Genomic DNA, 19953 nt, shown 5'->3' on the forward strand with positions numbered 1-19953 from the left:
TAGACTCCAAGTATTTACTGAAATAAATATAAGGAAATGTATGTGTATAAGTGTGTGATATGTGTTAATTACAGTATATATTCACACATACGATTTTAGTATCTCTTAAGGAAAAAGCAAGTTTACTCACTAATGGGATGAATGTGCTTGTTTTATATGAAGAATTAAATCCTGGCTGAATATTTGATACTGTAGGGTTGGAGCTGATTGGTAACCAGATTTTATAACCATCAATGCCGAGAATGCTGCCTCAGATGAATATACAGTACAAAATAGCAAATGCACACTTCGGGACATTTCAGAAACTGATAGAAACTCTATTAAAATCCTAGTCCAAGATCTACTTAATGATTTTTTTTTAATGAAAAGTGCAATCAAATTGCACTTTTAAAAAAAAAACAAACATTTTAATACAGCACAACTCAAAGATACACTAATTTGGCATTTACAAGAATGATAGTAAGAAACGTTAAAAGCTTTTGTTTTCCATAATTAAATCACTCTATAAGAACAGAAAACTTTGACTGCAGACCATAATATACAGTAGTCTTGAATCTGAGCTGAGGTGCTGGGCACATTGGTTGGGGTTGTATGCTGTGGTGACATGCAGTACTGTGTGCACATGTGTATTCAGAGGCAAGGATGCAGAGACGTCGCTTGGAGCATTATGGGTGAACATTCCCAGAACCATCTCAGGATCATTACCCATTTGATTTTGAGTTGATTTTTAGTAGTTGCATTAAATTGTTCCTACCCAACCCCATGTACAGTTACATGATCCCATACAGACTATTTGAGAAGCTCGGGTTCTCAGCTTGGTGCCTACTTCTGCTCAGTGAGTAGGAAGTGCTTCCTTTGTCCTCTAACATCTACAAGTAGAGGTTGCTTTGTGGCCACAATACTGTTAGAGTTACCAACTTCCTAAGGAAGAGGGAGGCAGTAAGAAGTCTTCATACAAGCCAGTTTCTGCAGGAGCCTTATTGGGCACTGCATCCATCCTAAGATAGGAGCTGGCTCTGCAGGCTAGTGGGAGTAGCTGGAGTCAAATGAGGACTGGTGTTACACCCAGGGCATCTAAGAGCAGTGCTAAGGAAATCAGCTGATTGGCCCGCACTGAATAGCAGTAGATACGGAGCAATTGATTCACTTGCACATTTTTGGTTGGCTGAGGGCCTAGCACCTTTGGGACATGATATGGAGATAGAAACAATTCAGAGTATCTGAAGAAGTGAGTGGCAGGTTTGCTCAGTCCTTTGAGCATTTCCCACACTTCCTCTGACTGCAGATGCTCTCCAGTCAATCTTTTTTTTTTTTCCTAGGCAGGAAAAACAACAGGTTTAGAGTTGCAGTTGTTATTATATGGGTGAAAAATTTGAGCCTGGGGCCTAAAGCGTGGGTGGCAAATCCAAAAGATGTAGCAATGTGGCGTTTGTAAATAGATGCCTTCTTCAGATTAATGAATCTCAATTTCATGAGCCCAAAGATTTACAAACTACTTAAGGAGACAAGTTTTGATGTTTCTTATTGAAGAGTATTGATGGTTTATATAGACTTGGTTGGTTCCCCACTTACTAAGGCACACTAACAAGTCTCTTGCATTTGTGTGATGCTTTTCCTTGTGCACCCTCACTTTAAAAACAGAAAACCATAATACATGGTGGTGCATGTCTCCTTTAACTCCAGCTCTTTGGAGGCAAGTATGTCCATGGGTTCAAAGCTAGTCTTATCGCATACCAAGTTCCAGGCATCAAGAGGTACACATTGAGACCCTGTCAAAAACAAGCAACAAACAAACAATAAAACCGTAAGTCACTGTCCAGTGCAGTTTCCTCTTTATGTGCAGGTACCTTGGTGTGTGCTGGTTAGCTTTTTGTCAGCTTGACATACACTAGAGTTATCTAGTATGTTACTTTAGTTACTTTTCTCTTGCTGTGATAAAGCACCATGACCAGGGCAACTTACTGAAAAAGAGTTTACTTGGGCTTCAGGCTCCAGAGGGATAAGAGTCCATGGTGACAGCACAGATGTGGCAGCTGGATCTGGAAGCTTACATCTTGAGCCACAAGCAAGAAGCGAGTTGGGGTTGGGGAAGGGCTGAGAATGGCCTGTGACTTTTAAATCTCAAAGCTCCCCCACCCCCCACCCCCACCCCAGTCCGTGACACACTTACTCCAGCAAGGCCAACTTCCTAAAACAGTGCCACCAACTGTGGAGCAAGTATTCAAGCATCTAAGCCTCTGGAGGACATTCTCATTCAGACCACCACATCTGGGAAGAGGGACACACAATAAGAAAATGCCTCTATCAGACTGGCCTGTAGGCACATCTCTGGGCATTTTCCTGATTAATACTTGATGGGGGGGGGGGTCAGTCTGCTGTAGGTGATGCCATCTGTGGGCCGGGGTCCTGGGCTGTATAAAAGAGCCAGCTGAGCAGTCCATGGGGAGCAAGCCAGTAAGCAGTGTTCGTTTGTGCTCTGCATCAGCCTTTCCTTCGGATTCCTTCCCTGACCTCCATCAATGATGGATCCTGACTCCAGAGTTGTAAGATGAAATACACTTCTCCCCCGGCAAAAATTGTTTTTGGTCAATGTTTTGTCACAACAACAGAAATCCAATATATGATAGGGTATCTGGCGGCTGAAGAGATGGCTCAGCATTTAAGAGCCCTGTCTGCTCTTCCAGAGGTCCTGAGTTCAATTCCCAGCAACCACATGGTGGCTCACAACCATCTGTAATGGGATCAGATGCCCTCTTCTGGTGTGTCTGAAGACAGTGACAGTGTACTCATACATAAAATTAAAAAAAAAAAAACAAAACAAACAAACAAACAAAAAAAAAAACAGGGTGTCTGGGAGTACTGGTGGCACTGCTTCTCCCCAAGACTACCTAGTCCAGGCTGAGTACTCATTCATAAAATGCTTTAGACCAGAAGTGTTTCAGTTTTTACATTATACCTGGGCAGAGTGGCACTTGGTGTAATCCTACATACAGGGACATAAGAGAGTTGCTGGCATAAGTGCAGAGTTACCATTGGCTACATGGTGAGTGACAGGCCAGCCAGGGCTACATAGTCAGACCTGTGTCAAGTATTCTTTCAGATTATTTTTTATTTTTGAAATATTTGCATGTGCACAATTATATCTCTCAGGGATGAAATGAAGTCTCAATATGAAATTCATTTGTTTACACTTCATATACTGTATGTTCCGTGTGTGTGTGTGTGTGTGTGTGTGTGTGTGTGTATTCCTAAAGCTAATCTTGTACACTATTAGCACACCTGTGTTTTACTTGTGCCAAGTCACGTAAATTCAGTTATCAAATCTTAGGTTTATGGCATCCTCTCTGTACACAAAAACTCCAGGTTTTCAGTCATTTTAAATGTAAGATGTTTTGAGTTGGCACATAGTTCTGTACTGCACTTTGGATTGATGCACAGACAGCTGTTTCTTTTAAAATATGCAACTAGTTTTTTAAAAACTTATATGTGCTCATAGTTTAAAATGTAAATGATAGTAAAGGATACATAAAACCCAAGCCTTCCTGCTGAGGCAACCAGTCCCAAGAGGGACTCTTGTGTGATTAGTGAAGAATTATACCACCTTTGTGAATAATTATAGACACCCATACTTTGGATCCTCACAAACAATTCTGTCCTGTGCAATAATAGCATCCTACCATATTGGTTGTTGATATATATAAATGTATCAACTATCTAAATAATATTTACTCATATAAACCTTGAGATGAAGCAGGGAAAATACTATTGTTATACTTAAATTAAACATATTAGTGCGAGCCCGGATAGATGGCTTAGAGGTAAAGAGTACTTGCTGTTCTTGCTGAGGACCTGGGTTTCTTTCCTAGCATCTACATGGCATCTCACAACTGTCCTTAACTCCAGTTTCAGGGGATCAAGCATCCACTCAGACAGCAGACACACATAGCATACATATGTTTATACATGCAGGCAAACATTCGTACATATAAAGAAAAGTAAATAAAAATATTGGAGAATAGATTCATGGAAGGGCAAGTCCTACCTTAGTGCGTTTTGCTCTCAGTTGTGTTGTTAAATGAAAGCATCTTTTATATGTATGGTGGACTTAGGAATAGTGTCTTCCTGAGGTAGGGTAACTGTCCCCGGCACACATACGTGAGGAGTTGGAGCCTGACCTGAAGCCCAAAGGAAAAGCGGGAAACAGCACAAGAGGGCAGATTCTCGGATGTCAGCACACTGTTTACTATGAGCTGCCAAGGCAAATTAAAGACTTCTAACTCTTGTATTCAAGTTTACTAAAAATGCTACAGAAATTTAAAAACTAGAAACACATAGAACAGTATCAGAAAACAGGCTCTTGGATCCCTGCTTCCAGTACAGTTTCACCAGTTGTGGTGGCTTTACTGAGGCAGAGACAGAAGGATCATGAGGTGTGTAAACTCACCTGCATGGCCTCCTGGCTTCTGCTAAAAGGTGAGTCCAGCTTCAAGGTCTGTCAGTAATGCCACGATTTTCTGTGAGATGCTTCTTTTATTTATGCTTTTTCTACGTGAAGTTTGTGAAGAATGTTGGAAGATTTTGACATAAGAGGGAAGGCACTTGGGCTCCTGAAGTCTGTGCTGCCTGTTACGGCAGAGTTGCTTAAACACAATCTTCCCATTTTGCAGTGATGATCTTCTCTTCTTTGGTTTCTTTATGTTTTTTATATATGGAAGAGAATCACTAGATTTTATATTTTAAAGATACTAGAAGAGCTGATTTAATTAGTATAAGTTTGGTTGGGCTGTTTGCTGTTGTGAGATGCTAATGCTGGCTTTCTGACACGGTAGCTTTATAAGAAACACATTGTTGAGGCTAGCATTCTTGTATTGAGTCAAGTCCCATCCCACCTTCTATTTTTGAAAAGTTAATAAATGATTTATGTATGTAAATGTATAGCAAATTTTTACAAAGGGTTCAGCTTCCAAAATAAAAATTGTTATCTTCTATTTTCAAATTTAATTGTTATTAATTCTTTGAGAATTTCATATATGAATAAACTATATTTTGATCATATTCATCCTCCCCTTAACCTGTCCCTGTTATTTTGTTTTTCAGAGACACGTGACAGTCAATAATCATGAAGAACCCGTTTGCACACCTTGCTGAGCCCTTGGACCCTGCCCAACCAGCAAAGAGATTCTTCAACTTGAATAAACTGGAGGACTCGAGATATGGTGGGTGCATCGCTCTGTGATGTAGTTGCTGTTAGCAACTGGTTTCATGTTGTTTACCTGATTATACAACTATGTAGCCTTTAGGAGAGAGTTGGAAGAGATCAGAGGAGACAGTAGGTTTATGTAGCTTAAATACACAAACATGCACATACTTCTCCAAATACACATCTTACTGTCTTGTCTAGTTTGTAGCAGTAATTTTCATTTCTGTCTGTCTGTCTGTCTGTCTTTCTTTCTCTCTATCTTTCTTAAAGATTTATTTATTTATTTTATGTATATGAGCACACTGTAGTTTTCTTCAGACACACCAGAAAAGGGCATTGGATCCATTACAGATGATTGTGAGCCACCATGTGGTTGCTGGGAATTGAACTCAGGACCTCTGGAAGAGCAGTCAGTGCTCTTAAGCACTGAGCCATCTCTCCAGCCCCATTTTCATATATTTTAAGATAGAATTTCTATTTTGTAAATAAAATAGTTTTTTAAAATAAGTTATTGTTATATGAAGTGGCCATGCTATATTATGTTTAGGGTCATTTTCTCATTTTTTTGAGCATTAGTTTCTTAGGAAATATGATTGTGTGTATCTATGGAAATAGATATTGCTTGCTACATATCACACAGTGAGAGTCTGCACTGATTATGAGCTGTGATGACGTAATGGGAACTTTTCTTTCTCTTACGGAATTCACAATAAGCAACCATTTAACATAAGTAAATAAACTAATTTTTTAGTCTAGTTTTTGAGTATTTTCAACTACTGAATGTCTCTTAAATCTATTCACTGTATATAGTTTTCACCTTATATACATTTTAAACTTGTCAATCACTTGGCCCTCTTTCCCTGTTAAAAGAATAATCCAATGTCATGTATCAAGTTTATCTAAAGATTGGCTTTCAAGAGAGTTCTGAACGAAAGGTGCCCTGTGGTTTGAGGTTTAGTGCTGTCTACCTTTCTCTGCAGGATGCTTACCTGTGGTTTGAGGTTTAATGCTGTCTACCTTTCTCTGCAGGACGCTTACCTGTGGTTTGAGGTTTAATGCTGTCTACCTTTCTCTGCAGGACGCTTACCATTTTCTATCAGAGTTCTCCTGGAGGCAGCCGTTCGGAATTGTGACGAGTTTCTAGTGAAGAAAAATGACATTGAGAATATCCTGAATTGGAATGTCATGCAGCACAAGAACATAGAAGTGCCATTTAAGCCAGCCCGAGTCATACTGCAAGACTTTACGTGAGCCTGCCACCTCTTTCTGCCTCCCTTGTCAGCCTATCAAGAAAGTTTTTACTGTGACAGAAATGCTTTGTCTCTGAGAAACCAGGAGATAAAAGGAAAGCAAGGGGCCCCTGAAAGAAGAGAAGACTGCTATGTCTCTAGTAGTCACCCCACCTCACCAGTGACAGGGTACCATCCTCAGAACTGATCACACTGGGAAGGGTAGAAGACAGCATTCAGGAAGGCTGTGTGGAGTGTCTGGTGCAGGCTGCTGTGCTTGCTCGAAGTTGTGCCGACCTCAGGAGAGGCGAGGTGCTTCACGAGGCCTGGCCTGCACTCAGCCTTTTGAGCCTGCTGCTCCTGAAATCTGTGCTGCCTCTTACGGCAGAGTTGCTTAAACACAATCTTCCCATTTTGCAGCAATGTTATTCTCTTCTTTGGTTTCTTTATGTTTTTTTTAATATGGAAGAAAATCAGTAGATTTTATATTTTAAAGATACTAGAAGAGCTGATTTAATTACTATGAATCTGATTGATAGCCCATTTTTCTAAATTCTGTCTATTTTTTAAACTTGTATAATGCTTGTATATGGTACATTGTTACATAAGGGAATTTTATGTAAGTAGGTAATGTCCATTGAGTATATTGTCCCCATACCTTCTACTCCCCCTTCCTCCTCCCTTCCCTCCATAGGCTCCACTGCTCTCTAAACAGCTTCACATCTACTTTCATGTGATATACATATAGATATTATACGTCTATGTAAAACTTAGCCACAAATGAGAGAAAGCACATATTTGTCTTCCTGACTGGTGTAGTTCATTCTATAGATTATCTTCAGTAGCTGCACATGGTTTAATTTTTAAGGTTAAATTTAATTCTTTGGGGCTAACATCGTTCATACTCTGTGCGCCATAATACTGTTTTTATCCACTGCTCTTTCTTAGATACCTAGCTGGTTGCGTAACTTAGCTGCTGGGACAGGCTACAGTGAACACCAATGTTCACTGTTCAGTGATGTGTTGACTTGGAGACTTTGGGTAAATACCCAGGAGTGGTATGGCCAGGTTATTTGGAACATCTAAAAACCATTTATGTTTTTTTTTTTTTTTTTAAAGAAGTCTCTGTCCGGACTGCCTGTGTGGATGGACTAATGTCCATGCCCCTGCTCCATGTGCTCTGCTTCCTTTGGTCCATGTCCTCAGTATGTGTTCATGATGTTCTTAATGACTGCCATTTTGACTAGAATAAAATGGATTCCCAATGTAATTAAATTCACTTTTCTTTGGTGGCTAGTGAGGAACTAAACATTTTTATGTATTTATTGGCCATTTATATTTTATCTTTTAGGAACTGTCTTTTCATTTTATTAGTCTTTTTATTGATTGGGTTGTTTGCTTGTTTAGTTTTTGAGATCTTTACATATTCTAGATGTTAGTTCTCTGCCCACTGTATCAATCGCAGAGATCATCTCCCATTGTGTTGGCTGCAACTTCACTTGATAAACTATTTCCTTTAGTGTGCAGAAGCCTCTAAGTCAAGTATGAAGAAATCTCCAGCAGTATTCTTTTGCTTAGTGTGGTGGTCAGTGTTGTCAGCTTGACAGAATCACCTGGGAGAAAGGTCTCTGAGAATGTCTGTGATGGATTATCTTGGTTGTATTCATTGATGTAGGAAGACCTGTCTTAATTGTGTATAGGACCATTCCCTAGGCGAGGGATCCCAGACGGTATGAGTGTAGAGCTGTGTGAGAGCTGAACATGCATTCTTAGCTCTCTTCTTGATCAACTGCTTCAAGCTCCTGTTTTGTCTTCCCCATGAAGGACTGTACCAAGAGTTCAGTAATCCACTTCTCCCTTAATAAATGGTGTTTGTCATAATAATTTATCACAGGAATGAGGAAAGAAACTAAGACACCCTGGGTTGCTTTGGTAGCCTGGGGTCTTTTCTGTGCCCGAGTAGCTTTTAATGTTGTATTTTTCTGTATCTGTGAAGAATAGCATTGGAATTTTGATAAGGATTACATTGAACCTGCAGATGATTTGGTAATATAGCTACTTTCACAATATTGATTCTTCTAGTCCATGAGTATGGAAGTCTGACCATCTTTTAGGGTCATCAGATTTTTTTCTTTGGTGTTTTGAAGTTGTCATTGTAAAGACCTTTCATGCCTTTGGTAAGGCTTATTCCACAATATATAGCCACTCCTTTGAGTTTGGTCTAAAGTTGAAGGGGTGCTCTGGGAAGCAGTCACTCCAGGAGAGTTCTTGAGCATAAACATACTGGTTTCCCACGGTCCCTTGCATTTGAGTTAATATATGGTGGAGTTCTACAGGGAGATTCTGCTCACTCATACCATTTGCTTCCTGTGTGATTTCTTCCCAAAGGAATTATGCTCAGAGTGTCACTTGTCTAAGTCACTTGTTGTTAGCTCCTCTGAGGGGACGGTCCCTTGTCAGTTATTAGCACTGGCAAACCTGCAAAATGTAGTCACTCACATTTACGGCTGTTTCATGCTTGCTTCTTTCTTTCCTTAGGGGTGTGCCTGCTGTGGTTGATTTTGCAGCAATGCGAGATGCTGTGAAGAAGTTGGGAGGGAATCCAGAGAAAATAAACCCTGTCTGCCCCGCTGACCTTGTAATCGATCATTCTATCCAGGTTGATTTCAACAGAAGGTGAGGAGACTTAGAAGGAATGCCATGGGTTTCTGCTTTCTGCAAAGTATTAGAATATATATCTTTTAAAAGTATGTGTACATGTTGTGCTGATGACAGCTTAGTAGGTTGGGGTACTTGCTGCCAAGGCTGAGGCCCTGAGTTCCATCCTTGAGACCCACATGGGAGAAGAAGAAAACTGACTCCCACGAGTCATTCTCTGACCTACATATGAGGGCCATAGCACATGCATGCGTACACAAACCCACATACAAATAAGTAAATGTAAAAGGTTTTTAATGTGTGTATATATCCTCTGACATACACATGAGGACCATGGAACATGCATGCCCACACACACACATATAAATACAAGTATATGAAGGAATTTTTTAAGGTGCATATGTTTAAAATTGTTGCCAGGAAATTGACTCTCCTGTGAATGATACTGGGAGAAACGGTCTGTGTGAACCCTGTTATTGCTTGTGTTTGCTTTGGATAGAAGTGGTCTGCATCTGGTAGCTTGAATGTAGCTTGAAGTCTGATTCAAAACATACACGTACATTTTCTCATGAGAGATTGTCAATGCAAGTGCATGTCTGACTTTAGAAGAGTTGGGTTGCTCTGAATCCACTGCAGCTTTATTCCTGCTTTTATCACAAGTAACTGTCCTGTCTCCGGCTACCTGGGCCTCGCCATAGTGCCTACTTGTTATACCCTTCATCTCCCCTGCTTGGGATATATCCTCATCCTCTCTTGCCAGAATCCATTCCATGTTTCATAGCCAGCTTAAATTCCCATGTGTCAGAAATCCTTCATTAGCTAGCCTGTGTCATGTTCATCTTGCTGGACTCTGTTGAGAGTGGAGTCAGAAGTCCATGGGAGTATGGTGTCTTTAGTTGCCTGGTTCACTGGAATGGAGCTGTGCATGTAATACACATGTATAACTAAAGTGGTTGACCTTGAAATTATCCCTAAGTTAAAGGAGAAGTAAAGTTAACATGACTGAGGTACCCTGAGATGGGGACAAACTAAATCTCTGAAGCTGATTGGGTATCTCCCTTTCACCTATATTAGTGAACTTTCTGTCTTCAGTCTCATTCTTCAAAAAGCTTTGTTAAAGTTGGGGAATGAGTCTTTGGGTAGATGGCATCCAGATAGCAAACAGTACTGTGCGTTTCCAGTACCGCAGTACAGTCTGGGAAGTGCACATGGTGTACAATGGACCCAGAGAACACCGAAAAAAGTTAAACTTGAGAAGAAAAATCGAGTTTCCTCCGCCCTTTGAATCAAAATGGTGTGGACGGGCAGGAAAAGGGTAAGAGGAAACACTATTATTCGTTCTTTTCTCCAAAAGGCAGAGTTTATACCACCAAGCTATGAAAGTTCCTTTGCAAAGTTAGACATGAAACTCACCTAGTGCTGTATAAAAATAGCTCCAGAATCTCAGTGGCAGTCAGCAGTGAGAATTGTTTCTCCAACATGCTTACAGGTTGGTTGATGGTGAGCTGACCCTGGTGAGGGTCCTTGGGCAGCTCTGCCTCCTGTGGCAGTGGCTGTGCTAGCTGGGAACGCTGAGGTGCAGGCCAGCTGTCACAGCTCTATTCTCTTTGTTTCTTTGGCTAAAGAGGAAGGCAGTGAGCTGGGGATGTGGGGGAGAGGCGAGAAACTCAAAGTATGTCTTAAAGCTTACCCAGCAGGTACAGATCCATTCTGGTCACAGTGATAATGAGCCAGCAATATGGTTCAGTTAAAAATCAAAGTAGACAATATAGTCCAGCTGTGGTAGATAAGGTTATTGAGTGTTGTTGGTTCGAACTTAGGGAAGCAATCAGTATGAGGAGCCTGGCATCTGACAGAAGCATGGTAAGTATCTGTAAGTGGACAAGGGACTTTTTCACATTCTCGTAAGCAGTAAGAGTAGCAGTTCATATTTTCATTATAATTCAAATACATTGGTTATATACAGTAATTTCAATCATAAGGAAATAGTTCTAGATATGTCAAATGTTTGACTAGAAAGACTTTTCGAAATTTAGAATTAATGAAAGAAAATAAAGGAAATGGCTACAGATACTGTGCTAAAAATAATAGAAAATAAATTATTTGCAAAAAAAATGTGGCAAAGGTTCTTTCTTAGTATGTAAACAACTATGAAATCTCTTGGGAGGCAGAATCAGGTGGAATTCCATGAGTTCCAGGCCAGCGAGTGCTGCACATTTAGACTGTGTCTCAAAAACAAAACAGAAAAAAAAAAAAGGAATATGTAATCTATTTAGAAAAATAGACTCAGCAGATGAATTTGTACAGAACAATACATTTCCAGTTTAAAAAAAACTGTTCAAGAGGTGAACAGTATCAAAAGCTTTTTCAACTTTGCAGGTGATAAAAAAGTAAAATAAATATTTTTAATACCATATTCTCTTATCAGTATAATTAAGATCAAATCTTAGTTATCAAAGTGCCATGAGGGAGATATTTATGTGCACTTTTACTAGCACTGAGGTTGTGAGTGATGAAAGCAATATGTAGTAATGCTTTACAAACTTCTGTGTCTTGGGTCTGGACAGATGGCTCAGCTAAGTTTCCTTTCCAGCACTTATAATAGGGGGCTCAACACTACCAGTAACTACAGCTCTGGGGACCTGACACCCTTCTTTGGTTTCAGGGGGGGAAGGACCCACATTCACATGCACTAACAAGCACACAGATACACAACTAAAAATAAAAATGAATCTTTAAAAAGACAAGACATCTCAATGCCCTTTGTCCTGGGATTTCTGCCTTCAAGCATACTTCTAAACTAATACTGGAAATTCAGAAAAAACTCATGGCCAGTTTTATGTCAACTTGACACAAGCTAGAGTCATCAGAGAGGAGGAAGCTTCAATTGAGAAAATGCTTCCATAAGATCTGGCTGAAGGCAAGCCTGTGTAGCATCTTCCTAATTAATGATTGATGTGGAAGGGCCCAACTCATTGTGGATGTAGCCATCCCTGGGCTAATGGTCCTGGATTCTGTAAGAAAGCAAGCCAAGCAAACCATAGGCAAGCCAATACGTGACACCCCTCTATGGCTTCTATATCATCTCCTGCCTTCAGATTCCTGCCCTGTGTGAGTTTCTGCCTTGGCTTCCTTGGGTAATGGACTGATACCTGAAAGTGCAAGCTGAAATAAACCCTATCCTTCCCAAGTTGCCTTGGCCATGGTGCTTCATCATAGCGATAATAATCCTAACTAAGGTAGTTAGCCATTAAAGCATTATTATAAATGAAAACCTAGACCCCTTCTAAATGTCCCACAAAAGGAAATAATGCATTAAATCATGGCATACCCTAAGATGGATGGCTTGTGTCCCACAGTCACATTAATGAATAGCACTCCGGATGTACTCACATTGTAACTGAGTGTGCCAGAATCGAAGCTGTATGTATGAGTAATCACAGCAATGTCAGTATCATTTCTTTGTGAGTATCAAAGGAGGTGCCAGCCTGCTAAGCAGCCCCCTCTGAGATTTTAACTGGTCTTTATTTTTACAACAAGAAACTATTATTTGATCATTTTAGCGGATCATTCAAAAATATTCCCACAAAACCAGAAACGATCCGAAAGAAAACAAAATCAGTCCCCCATTGGAGATGTTAAGTGGGTTCCATCCTCAAAGGAAATTAGAAAATAAGGCACTCTAATTAATATTAAATATTTAAACCAGGTAAATTCAGCATGGAGAGAAACATAGCCAGTCTCCCAAACTGACTCTTAGATGTTAGACAGACTGACTTTTCACCTTTCCCTTAGCCCCAGAACCATTGTTGAGTGCTGTCTCTCTCCCAGGTCTCCTGTCAGTCATGTGAGCACTGCCTAGGGTTCTGTTTTGGAAAGTAGAAGTTAAAATACAAAATAGTACCCTACTTGAGTAAGGATTTTTCTGAAGTCCTACCTCACAAGTGATAATAAAGCCACAAAGTCATAGCTGCTCCACCTTAGAGCAATGGTTCTTAACCTATGAGGGTCAGGCAACCCTTTCACAGGGTTACTGATATATCAGATGTCCTGCATATCAGATATTTACATTGTGATTCATAACAGTAGCAAAATTACAGTTATGAAGTAGCAGTGAAATCATTTTATGGTTGGGTCAGCACAGCATGAGGAAGACAAGCTGTATTAAAAGGTTCCAGCTTTGGGAAGGCTGTGCACCACTGTCTTAGAGGCTGCAGCTGCTGAGAGCTTGACTCCCTTGTACCTTCTTGAGAGGTGGAGGTCCTAGAAGCAGAGTGCAGTGATGTCGTGTCTGCCCCGCTGCTGTCAAATCCCAGGTGCTCACACTATCCCTGCCTCTGCGCTATCTCCTTGATTTTTTTCCCTTCTCTTTAAGTGTTGACTTTCATCAACTGTTTTCATTTTTTTAATGGACCTGTTTCATTTACACGATCATAATGGAAATGGTATTAGGAAAACATAAAATGTAATGGTGAATATTGCATATAATTTCAAAATAATTGCATGCACATATTAGAACTTTTAAAACATTTTTATTGTGATTTTTTTTTAAAAAAAAATTTTTAGGTTGATTTATTTTGTATGCATTTGTTTCGGGGTGTGGGTGGTGTGCATGTGTAGGTCTGAGGACATGTTATGTGTGGGGGTAAATGCTCTCCTCTCACCATGTGGACTTCAGGGATGAAACTTAGCTTGTCAGCTTGGTGGCAGATGCCTTTATTCACTGAGCCGCGTCACCAGCCCCCATGGTGGTAGGTAGATAGGTTGGTTTGTGGGTAGGTGGGTTGGTGGGTTGGGTTTAGTGGGGATTTTTTTGCTTGTTTGTTTTATTTTTCTTGAGTTTTAGTTTTGGAGGCGACCTAATCTTTTCCTTACTTTTTAAAAGAATTGAATGTGATATGGGCCAGCTGTTATGGAAATGAGTGCTGGCACATTCCCAGGTCTGCTCTAGAAAAGAACTGGGGAAGCTGGGTAAGGGGGTCGGGGTTACACATTGTCGGTGATTGGGACGCTTTGGTTTGAGTATAATTTAGCTCTCGTCATCGTTTGCACCTGAGTGCAGCTAACTAGTATGCTGCTGTCATGTGTCCCGTGTTTGTCTCACTAGCATCCCTGGTTTTCCTCCAAGAATTTCCCAACAGTTAGTGACTAGGTTTCATGAATATGAAAGCTATTTTCTCTGGGACTATTACTTGTGAGTTTCTAGGCTCTCTTCCACGAAAGTCTCAGGAACTATGTGAATTTGTATTATGTAATTAAGGGGATTATTATCCCTTCTGTTCATGAGGCCATTCATATTCAGAGGCCTCATTAGTTCTCTAGATTGGAGCTAGGTGTGCTGACACATTTGTAATCCTAGAACCTTCAACATTGAGGCACGAGGATGAGGAGCTGAGGCCAGTTGTCTGTACGAGACCCTGTCTCAAAAAAGAAAAGCTCACTAGGTTGGACTCATTTAGGAAAGTTTTGAGTGGTAATAAAAATAAATAAATTTCAAAATTTTGAATTCTAGGTCTGTTGGTTCATTCTGGTAACCACAACAAAGCTGAGCCATGCTTAGCACGGTACGCTTTCGTTTTCATGGTATTAGCTTAGAACAGCCCAAGCGTTCTGGCTCTTAGTCATTTGTGAAGGTATCTGTGATCATTTTGCCCAACATGTTCTAGGGCAAGCATTCTCTCCATTCCATGCTTCAGCTGCAGCGTCCTCCTGATGCTGGACGTTAAGGAAGCAAAGAGTGGTGACTAGAGTCCAGGAGTGCTCACATGTCACAGGAGAGAGGCCACAGCCACGCAATGAGTCACAGTTGCACCTGTACTGGTAGAAATAACGTTTGGAATCCCTTCTCTGCTGTTGTTTTCAAAATAAGTTTAAGAGACCTGTGTTGTACCCATATTATTCAATAAGCTAGTAACTTTCAAAGAGAAAGTTTAATGTATGACTACAATGCAATTACTAAGTGTGGTCACCCCCAAGGAGCAAATAATTCCGACTTGGAAGCCAGAGGGCTTTCCAGGTGGCCACTCAGTCAGAATCCCGAAACACCCAGACCAAGGGGGAGAAGTGTCAAAACATCATCCTAAGAGAAGATGGCGTACCGAATCATAAGAGAGCTGCCATGTGGTGACTTTGAGAGTTGGACTGGAGACTATGAAGGGTCTGGATAAGCAAGGTTCAGGTCAGGCTGAAGAATTGGCTTTTTGAAACAAAGGATTTACAATGTATTAGAATATGGCAAGCTGATAATAATGTAGGAGACTCAGTGGTGATACGGAAGTGAGTCGACTGGGCTGAGAAGCTAGCTGGGGTGATGTTCATGATAAATGCTTTGGTAGTCATAGGCACTAGACAGACGGAGAGGAGATCACTGATGAGCTGTGGACAGATGGAGGAGAAAGATATAGGAAGGAAGGCAGGGTATTAGGGTTTCCTCCTGATGCACATACACCAGGGCAGGGAGAGACAGGCAGGAGCCAGAGGGCTGGAGGCCTCAGGAGGAGCGGGGAGATGGTGAAGCTGAGGAATGGCGCATGTGTCCAAATGATCTGCATATGTAGGTGCCTTCACTGGAGTCCTGCTTTGTTCTGCTCCAGCTGGACCCCTCCTTTCTCCATGTCTTTCTTTCTTTTTCTCTAACATGTAAACACTCAGGCATTCAGTTTCTCAGTAGGATCAATACTTTTTTTTCTACAAAGTTCAGAAGTAAATATTTCAGACTTTGATAGCTGCATGTTATCTCAGTCATATAACCCATCCCCAATCTTTAAAACAAAATCAATCTTTGGGGATGAAGCTTCTACAATATTGAGCTGAATTCAGCCCTGGAGCTAGAGTTTATAGACCCCTGCTGTAATGTCTCTCAGAGATTAATTTTATTAGAATATTGATGCCACAGTATGGGGACAAGGTCAGTATATTCACTAAATGTGGTTTTGAGAGGTAATCCATGCTGAGTGTTTTTATCTATAAAAACACAGCTCTCTAACTTCAAAGGGAATATGATATTTATTCTGAACCAAGTATGAGTTCCCATGGCCTAGGAGTATGGACGTGGGTCGCCCCCGAATGGCGTGCTACACTGTGGTAGTGGTTACATAAACTCCTTCATGAGCCAGGACATTTGCCATATACGTGGGCAGGGACAGCAGACAGGCAGGTTTCAGAGAGCAGTGAACTCTGATGGTGATGATCATAGATGCTGTCTCACATGCTTAGCTTTTCCAGTAGTAGAAGCTCCTGGTCTGTTAATAACTTAAAACATCCCAACGGCTTCACTAGATAGAATGTTAGGTCAGAAGCAGAGGTGGGCGATGCATAGCTGTTGAGGGAACTGATGATGGCCTGAGACAGCTTTAGCCCTGGGTCTGCAGCATTCCAACTCTGTGCAACCAAATGGTTCTACTCAGCCAGTCAGTGCCAACACCAGGGAGGCTTTTTTAGGGAACGCTAGTTCACATCTTCTTCCCAAGAGTGTCTGTCTAGTGTTCCCTGGCTGCCTCCCTTATCTTTCTGCCTGGATTGATGGCGGTTCCTCCTTTCTAAAAGCTTTGCTGGTCTCAGTTCATGCCCTCTCTGCATACGCCTGTGACATCCAGTGGTCCATGTCTAGAATTAGTAATAGCACTCCTCCTTGTTTGGCTCCTCTTTCCTGACAGGCCCTGAGCCTACCGAGCAGGGAAAATAAATGCAGCCTCTGCATTCTCAGTAGCTATGTTGTTAGTGAAAGAAAGGGCTGAGGGTAAAGTGGAGACTGGGGAACAGTCAAACTGGGATTCAGATGACAGCTCATGATTGACCGGTCGTCTGACCGTGACAACTCATCCAGCTTCCCTGTGCCTGTGCCTCCACGGCTGCTTCTGCGGGTTGTGATGATGACACAGTGAGACGCAAGAGACAGCGTGGGGTCGGGGTAAGGATGCCGACACCAATCCAGATGCTAGATCTCACCAACGTCTAGCTGTGCAGCACCGGGCAGCTGTAACTTCTGTCTATCTCATTCTCCTCACTTGAAAATGCATACATTAGTAGTCCCCAACTCAAAATATCATTTTAGAAATTCGATGAGAAAATTAATCAAGCAGTTAGAATAGTAGCTGTTTCCCAGTAATGTCAATAGTGATTATCTAATGAGTGGAGCTTGACTTAGGTATTAGCTGCTTAGTGTTAACTCATAGTCCATATACAGTGAGCTCCTTTTGTGTGCTAAACATGCAGAGTTGTGACTGTGACCTTGAGTAAGCCTCTGCATGTGATCTGGGGTTTACAGTTGTCCATGGAGAGATACCCTCTACAAAAACCCCAGTCTGAAAGACAGGAGGTTCTGATCGCAGTGGACCTTGCCATCGCTGTTTACCTTCTCCAGCGCGAACACATTAGCACAGACCCACATGTGGCTCAGCAGAGGGAGGAGGACCAGGTGCAGAAGCAAGGGTTCCCTGTGCATCTCTGCTGCTCTTGTCATACATGTCTTGAGTTTGTCCCTAGCGTCAGACATGGCACTTAACTTTCCGTGGAATTCAGCCCATGGTTTTCCACTGTGCTTCAGGGCTTTGGAGGAGTCACTTGAACCAGGTCATTTGTAACATGCGTTTGCAGCTTGCCTCAGTTTTCAGCGGGTGAGAGGGATGTATACCAGCCTTCAGACCTGCAGATGCTGTCTCACTGATTCATCACCAGCAGGTTGTATGGGTAACTTGCAAAGCCTTGCCGTTTTTACAGCTAGTTTTTTCTTTCTGACAGGGCAGACAGTTTACAGAAGAATCAAGACCTAGAGTTTGAAAGAAATCGAGAGCGATTTGAATTTTTGAAGGTATGGACCAGAGCTCAGCTTCTCTGCTTGGTTTTCCGTGGTAGTGGGACATTGAGGAGAGGTGTGTAGGCCAAGTGGAAATGTTTTCAGTGTTCTTCCTGTTATTCAATCCTAGTGGGGTTCCCAGGCCTTTTGCAACATGAGGATTATTCCTCCTGGCTCAGGAATCATTCACCAGGTGAATCTGGAGTATTTGGCAAGAGTAGTGTTTGATCAGGATGGATGTTACTACCCAGACAGCCTCGTGGGCACAGATTCTCACACCACCATGATTGACGGTCTGGGAGTTCTTGGTTGGGGTGAGTCTTCTCCCACATTCCTATCACGTTCACTCTTCTAGAGCGTGCAGCTCGCTCACTGCCTATGTTTGCATGGTCATCTAGGGCATGCATCTCGCTCACTGCCTGTGTTTGCATGGTTGTCTAGAGCATGCATCTCGCTCACTGCCTATGTTTGCATGGTTGTCTAGAGCATGCATCTCGCTCACTGCCTATGTTTGCATGGTTGTCTAGAGCATGCATCTCGCTCACTGCCTGTGTTTTCATGGTTTGCATGGTCGTCTAGAGCATGCATCTCGCTCACTGCCTGTGTTTGCATGGTTGTCTAGAGCATGCATCTCGCTCACTGCCTGTGTTTGCATGGTTGTCTAGAGCATGCATCTCGCTCACTGCCTGTGTTTTCATGGTTTGCATGGTCGTCTAGAGCATGCATCTCACTCACTGCCTATGTTTGCATGGTTGTCTAGAGCATGCATCTCGCTCACTGCCTGTGTTTGCATGGTTGTCTAGAGCATGCATCTCGCTCACTGCCTGTGTTTGCATGGTCATCTAGGGCATGCATCTCGTTCACTATCTGTATTTACATGGTCACAGAGGAAGGTGCTTTGTCTGCTCTACTTACTGCTGTATTTTCAGTGCCTAGAAGTGACATTCACTTTCTACTTGGAAAAATAAACTGAATTAAGTTTAAGGACATTTGTGTAAGTGAAAATCAACTAGGCATTTGTTAACGATGGTGCCTCTTAAATCAACTCTCTATTAAGTGTGCCATTGAAGAGATTTTTGGTACAGGTCCTGGGAGAAGGCACACTCTGTAGAGGAAACAGAGAAAAATGAGTGTTCCTTAGGGAAATGCAGCTCTATGCCAGGTAAACGTGCTGGCTGGGCTTCTTGACTCTGTGGCTGAGGGACAGCGAGGACTATAAAAGCATTATTCTGTTGTGCTGTTCACTGCAGGTGTAGGTGGTATTGAAGCAGAAGCTGTCATGCTGGGTCAGCCCATCAGCATGGTGCTTCCCCAGGTGATTGGCTATAGGCTGATGGGGAATCCTCACCCTCTGGTAACATCCACAGACATTGTGCTCACCATTACCAAGGTAATGATATGTGTGTGTGTGTGTGTGTGTGTGTGTGTGTGTTGCCTCTTCCATACCTTAGAAAGCCAGTGACAAACAGGGATTAAACACAATGAAGTCTGTGCTACAGAGAGGCTAGGATACAATACGTTAATACATATTAAAATAAAATGAGATGAAAGTGATTCTAAAAAAAAAAAAAAGAAAGTGATTCTTGTGGTTAAATTTAGATGTTATCTTTATTCTTTTACTTAATTTTAAAAATTGTGACAAAGTATGGGGAAATTAAAATCATGTTCATATTCCTGCCATTGAGATTTTTTTTCCAAGACAAGGTCTTACTATATATATCCCTGGCTGTCCTGGAACTCTTTGTAGACCAGGCTGTCCTCAGACTCAGAGAGATCTGCCTGCCTCTGCCTCTCAAGTGCTGGGATTAAGGTGTGTGCCACTACACTAGGCTCCTGTACCCAAGATTTAAAGATGTGATAAGGTCCTGCCAGATTTGCTTCTGAGCAAATGAATTTTAATATTTTTAATGAATTAATGCGACTTTATAATTAGCATGTATTTATGGTTCAGAAGACCTTCTCCTTCCCAGACATAATCACTGTGTTGAGGTTGAAAATTATCCCCACACTTTTTTTACACTTTTGCTACAATTCTTTGTACACGGATCTTTTTTGAGTTTTCTTACCTTTTT

General features: G+C 41.6%; 1 protein-coding gene across 1 annotated transcript in view; it reads left to right on the forward strand.

Annotated features, from left to right (window-relative positions):
- The window catches only part of LOC117701822 (cytoplasmic aconitate hydratase-like), a 56885-nt gene that overhangs the window by 14587 nt on the left and 22345 nt on the right, over positions 1–19953 (forward strand). Inside the window, exons 2-7 of the mRNA XM_034493246.2 lie at positions 5098–5216; positions 6279–6447; positions 8968–9105; positions 17827–17896; positions 18012–18195; positions 19132–19271. Of these exons, the coding sequence (XP_034349137.1) occupies positions 5120–5216; positions 6279–6447; positions 8968–9105; positions 17827–17896; positions 18012–18195; positions 19132–19271 (798 nt within the window). The 5' untranslated portion in view covers positions 5098–5119. The remainder of the gene's footprint in view (positions 1–5097; positions 5217–6278; positions 6448–8967; positions 9106–17826; positions 17897–18011; positions 18196–19131; positions 19272–19953) is intronic.

The sequence above is a fragment of the Arvicanthis niloticus genome, unplaced genomic scaffold (assembly GCF_011762505.2).
Source record: "Arvicanthis niloticus isolate mArvNil1 unplaced genomic scaffold, mArvNil1.pat.X pat_scaffold_258_arrow_ctg1, whole genome shotgun sequence".
In the NCBI taxonomy this organism is placed as follows: domain Eukaryota; kingdom Metazoa; phylum Chordata; class Mammalia; order Rodentia; family Muridae; genus Arvicanthis; species Arvicanthis niloticus.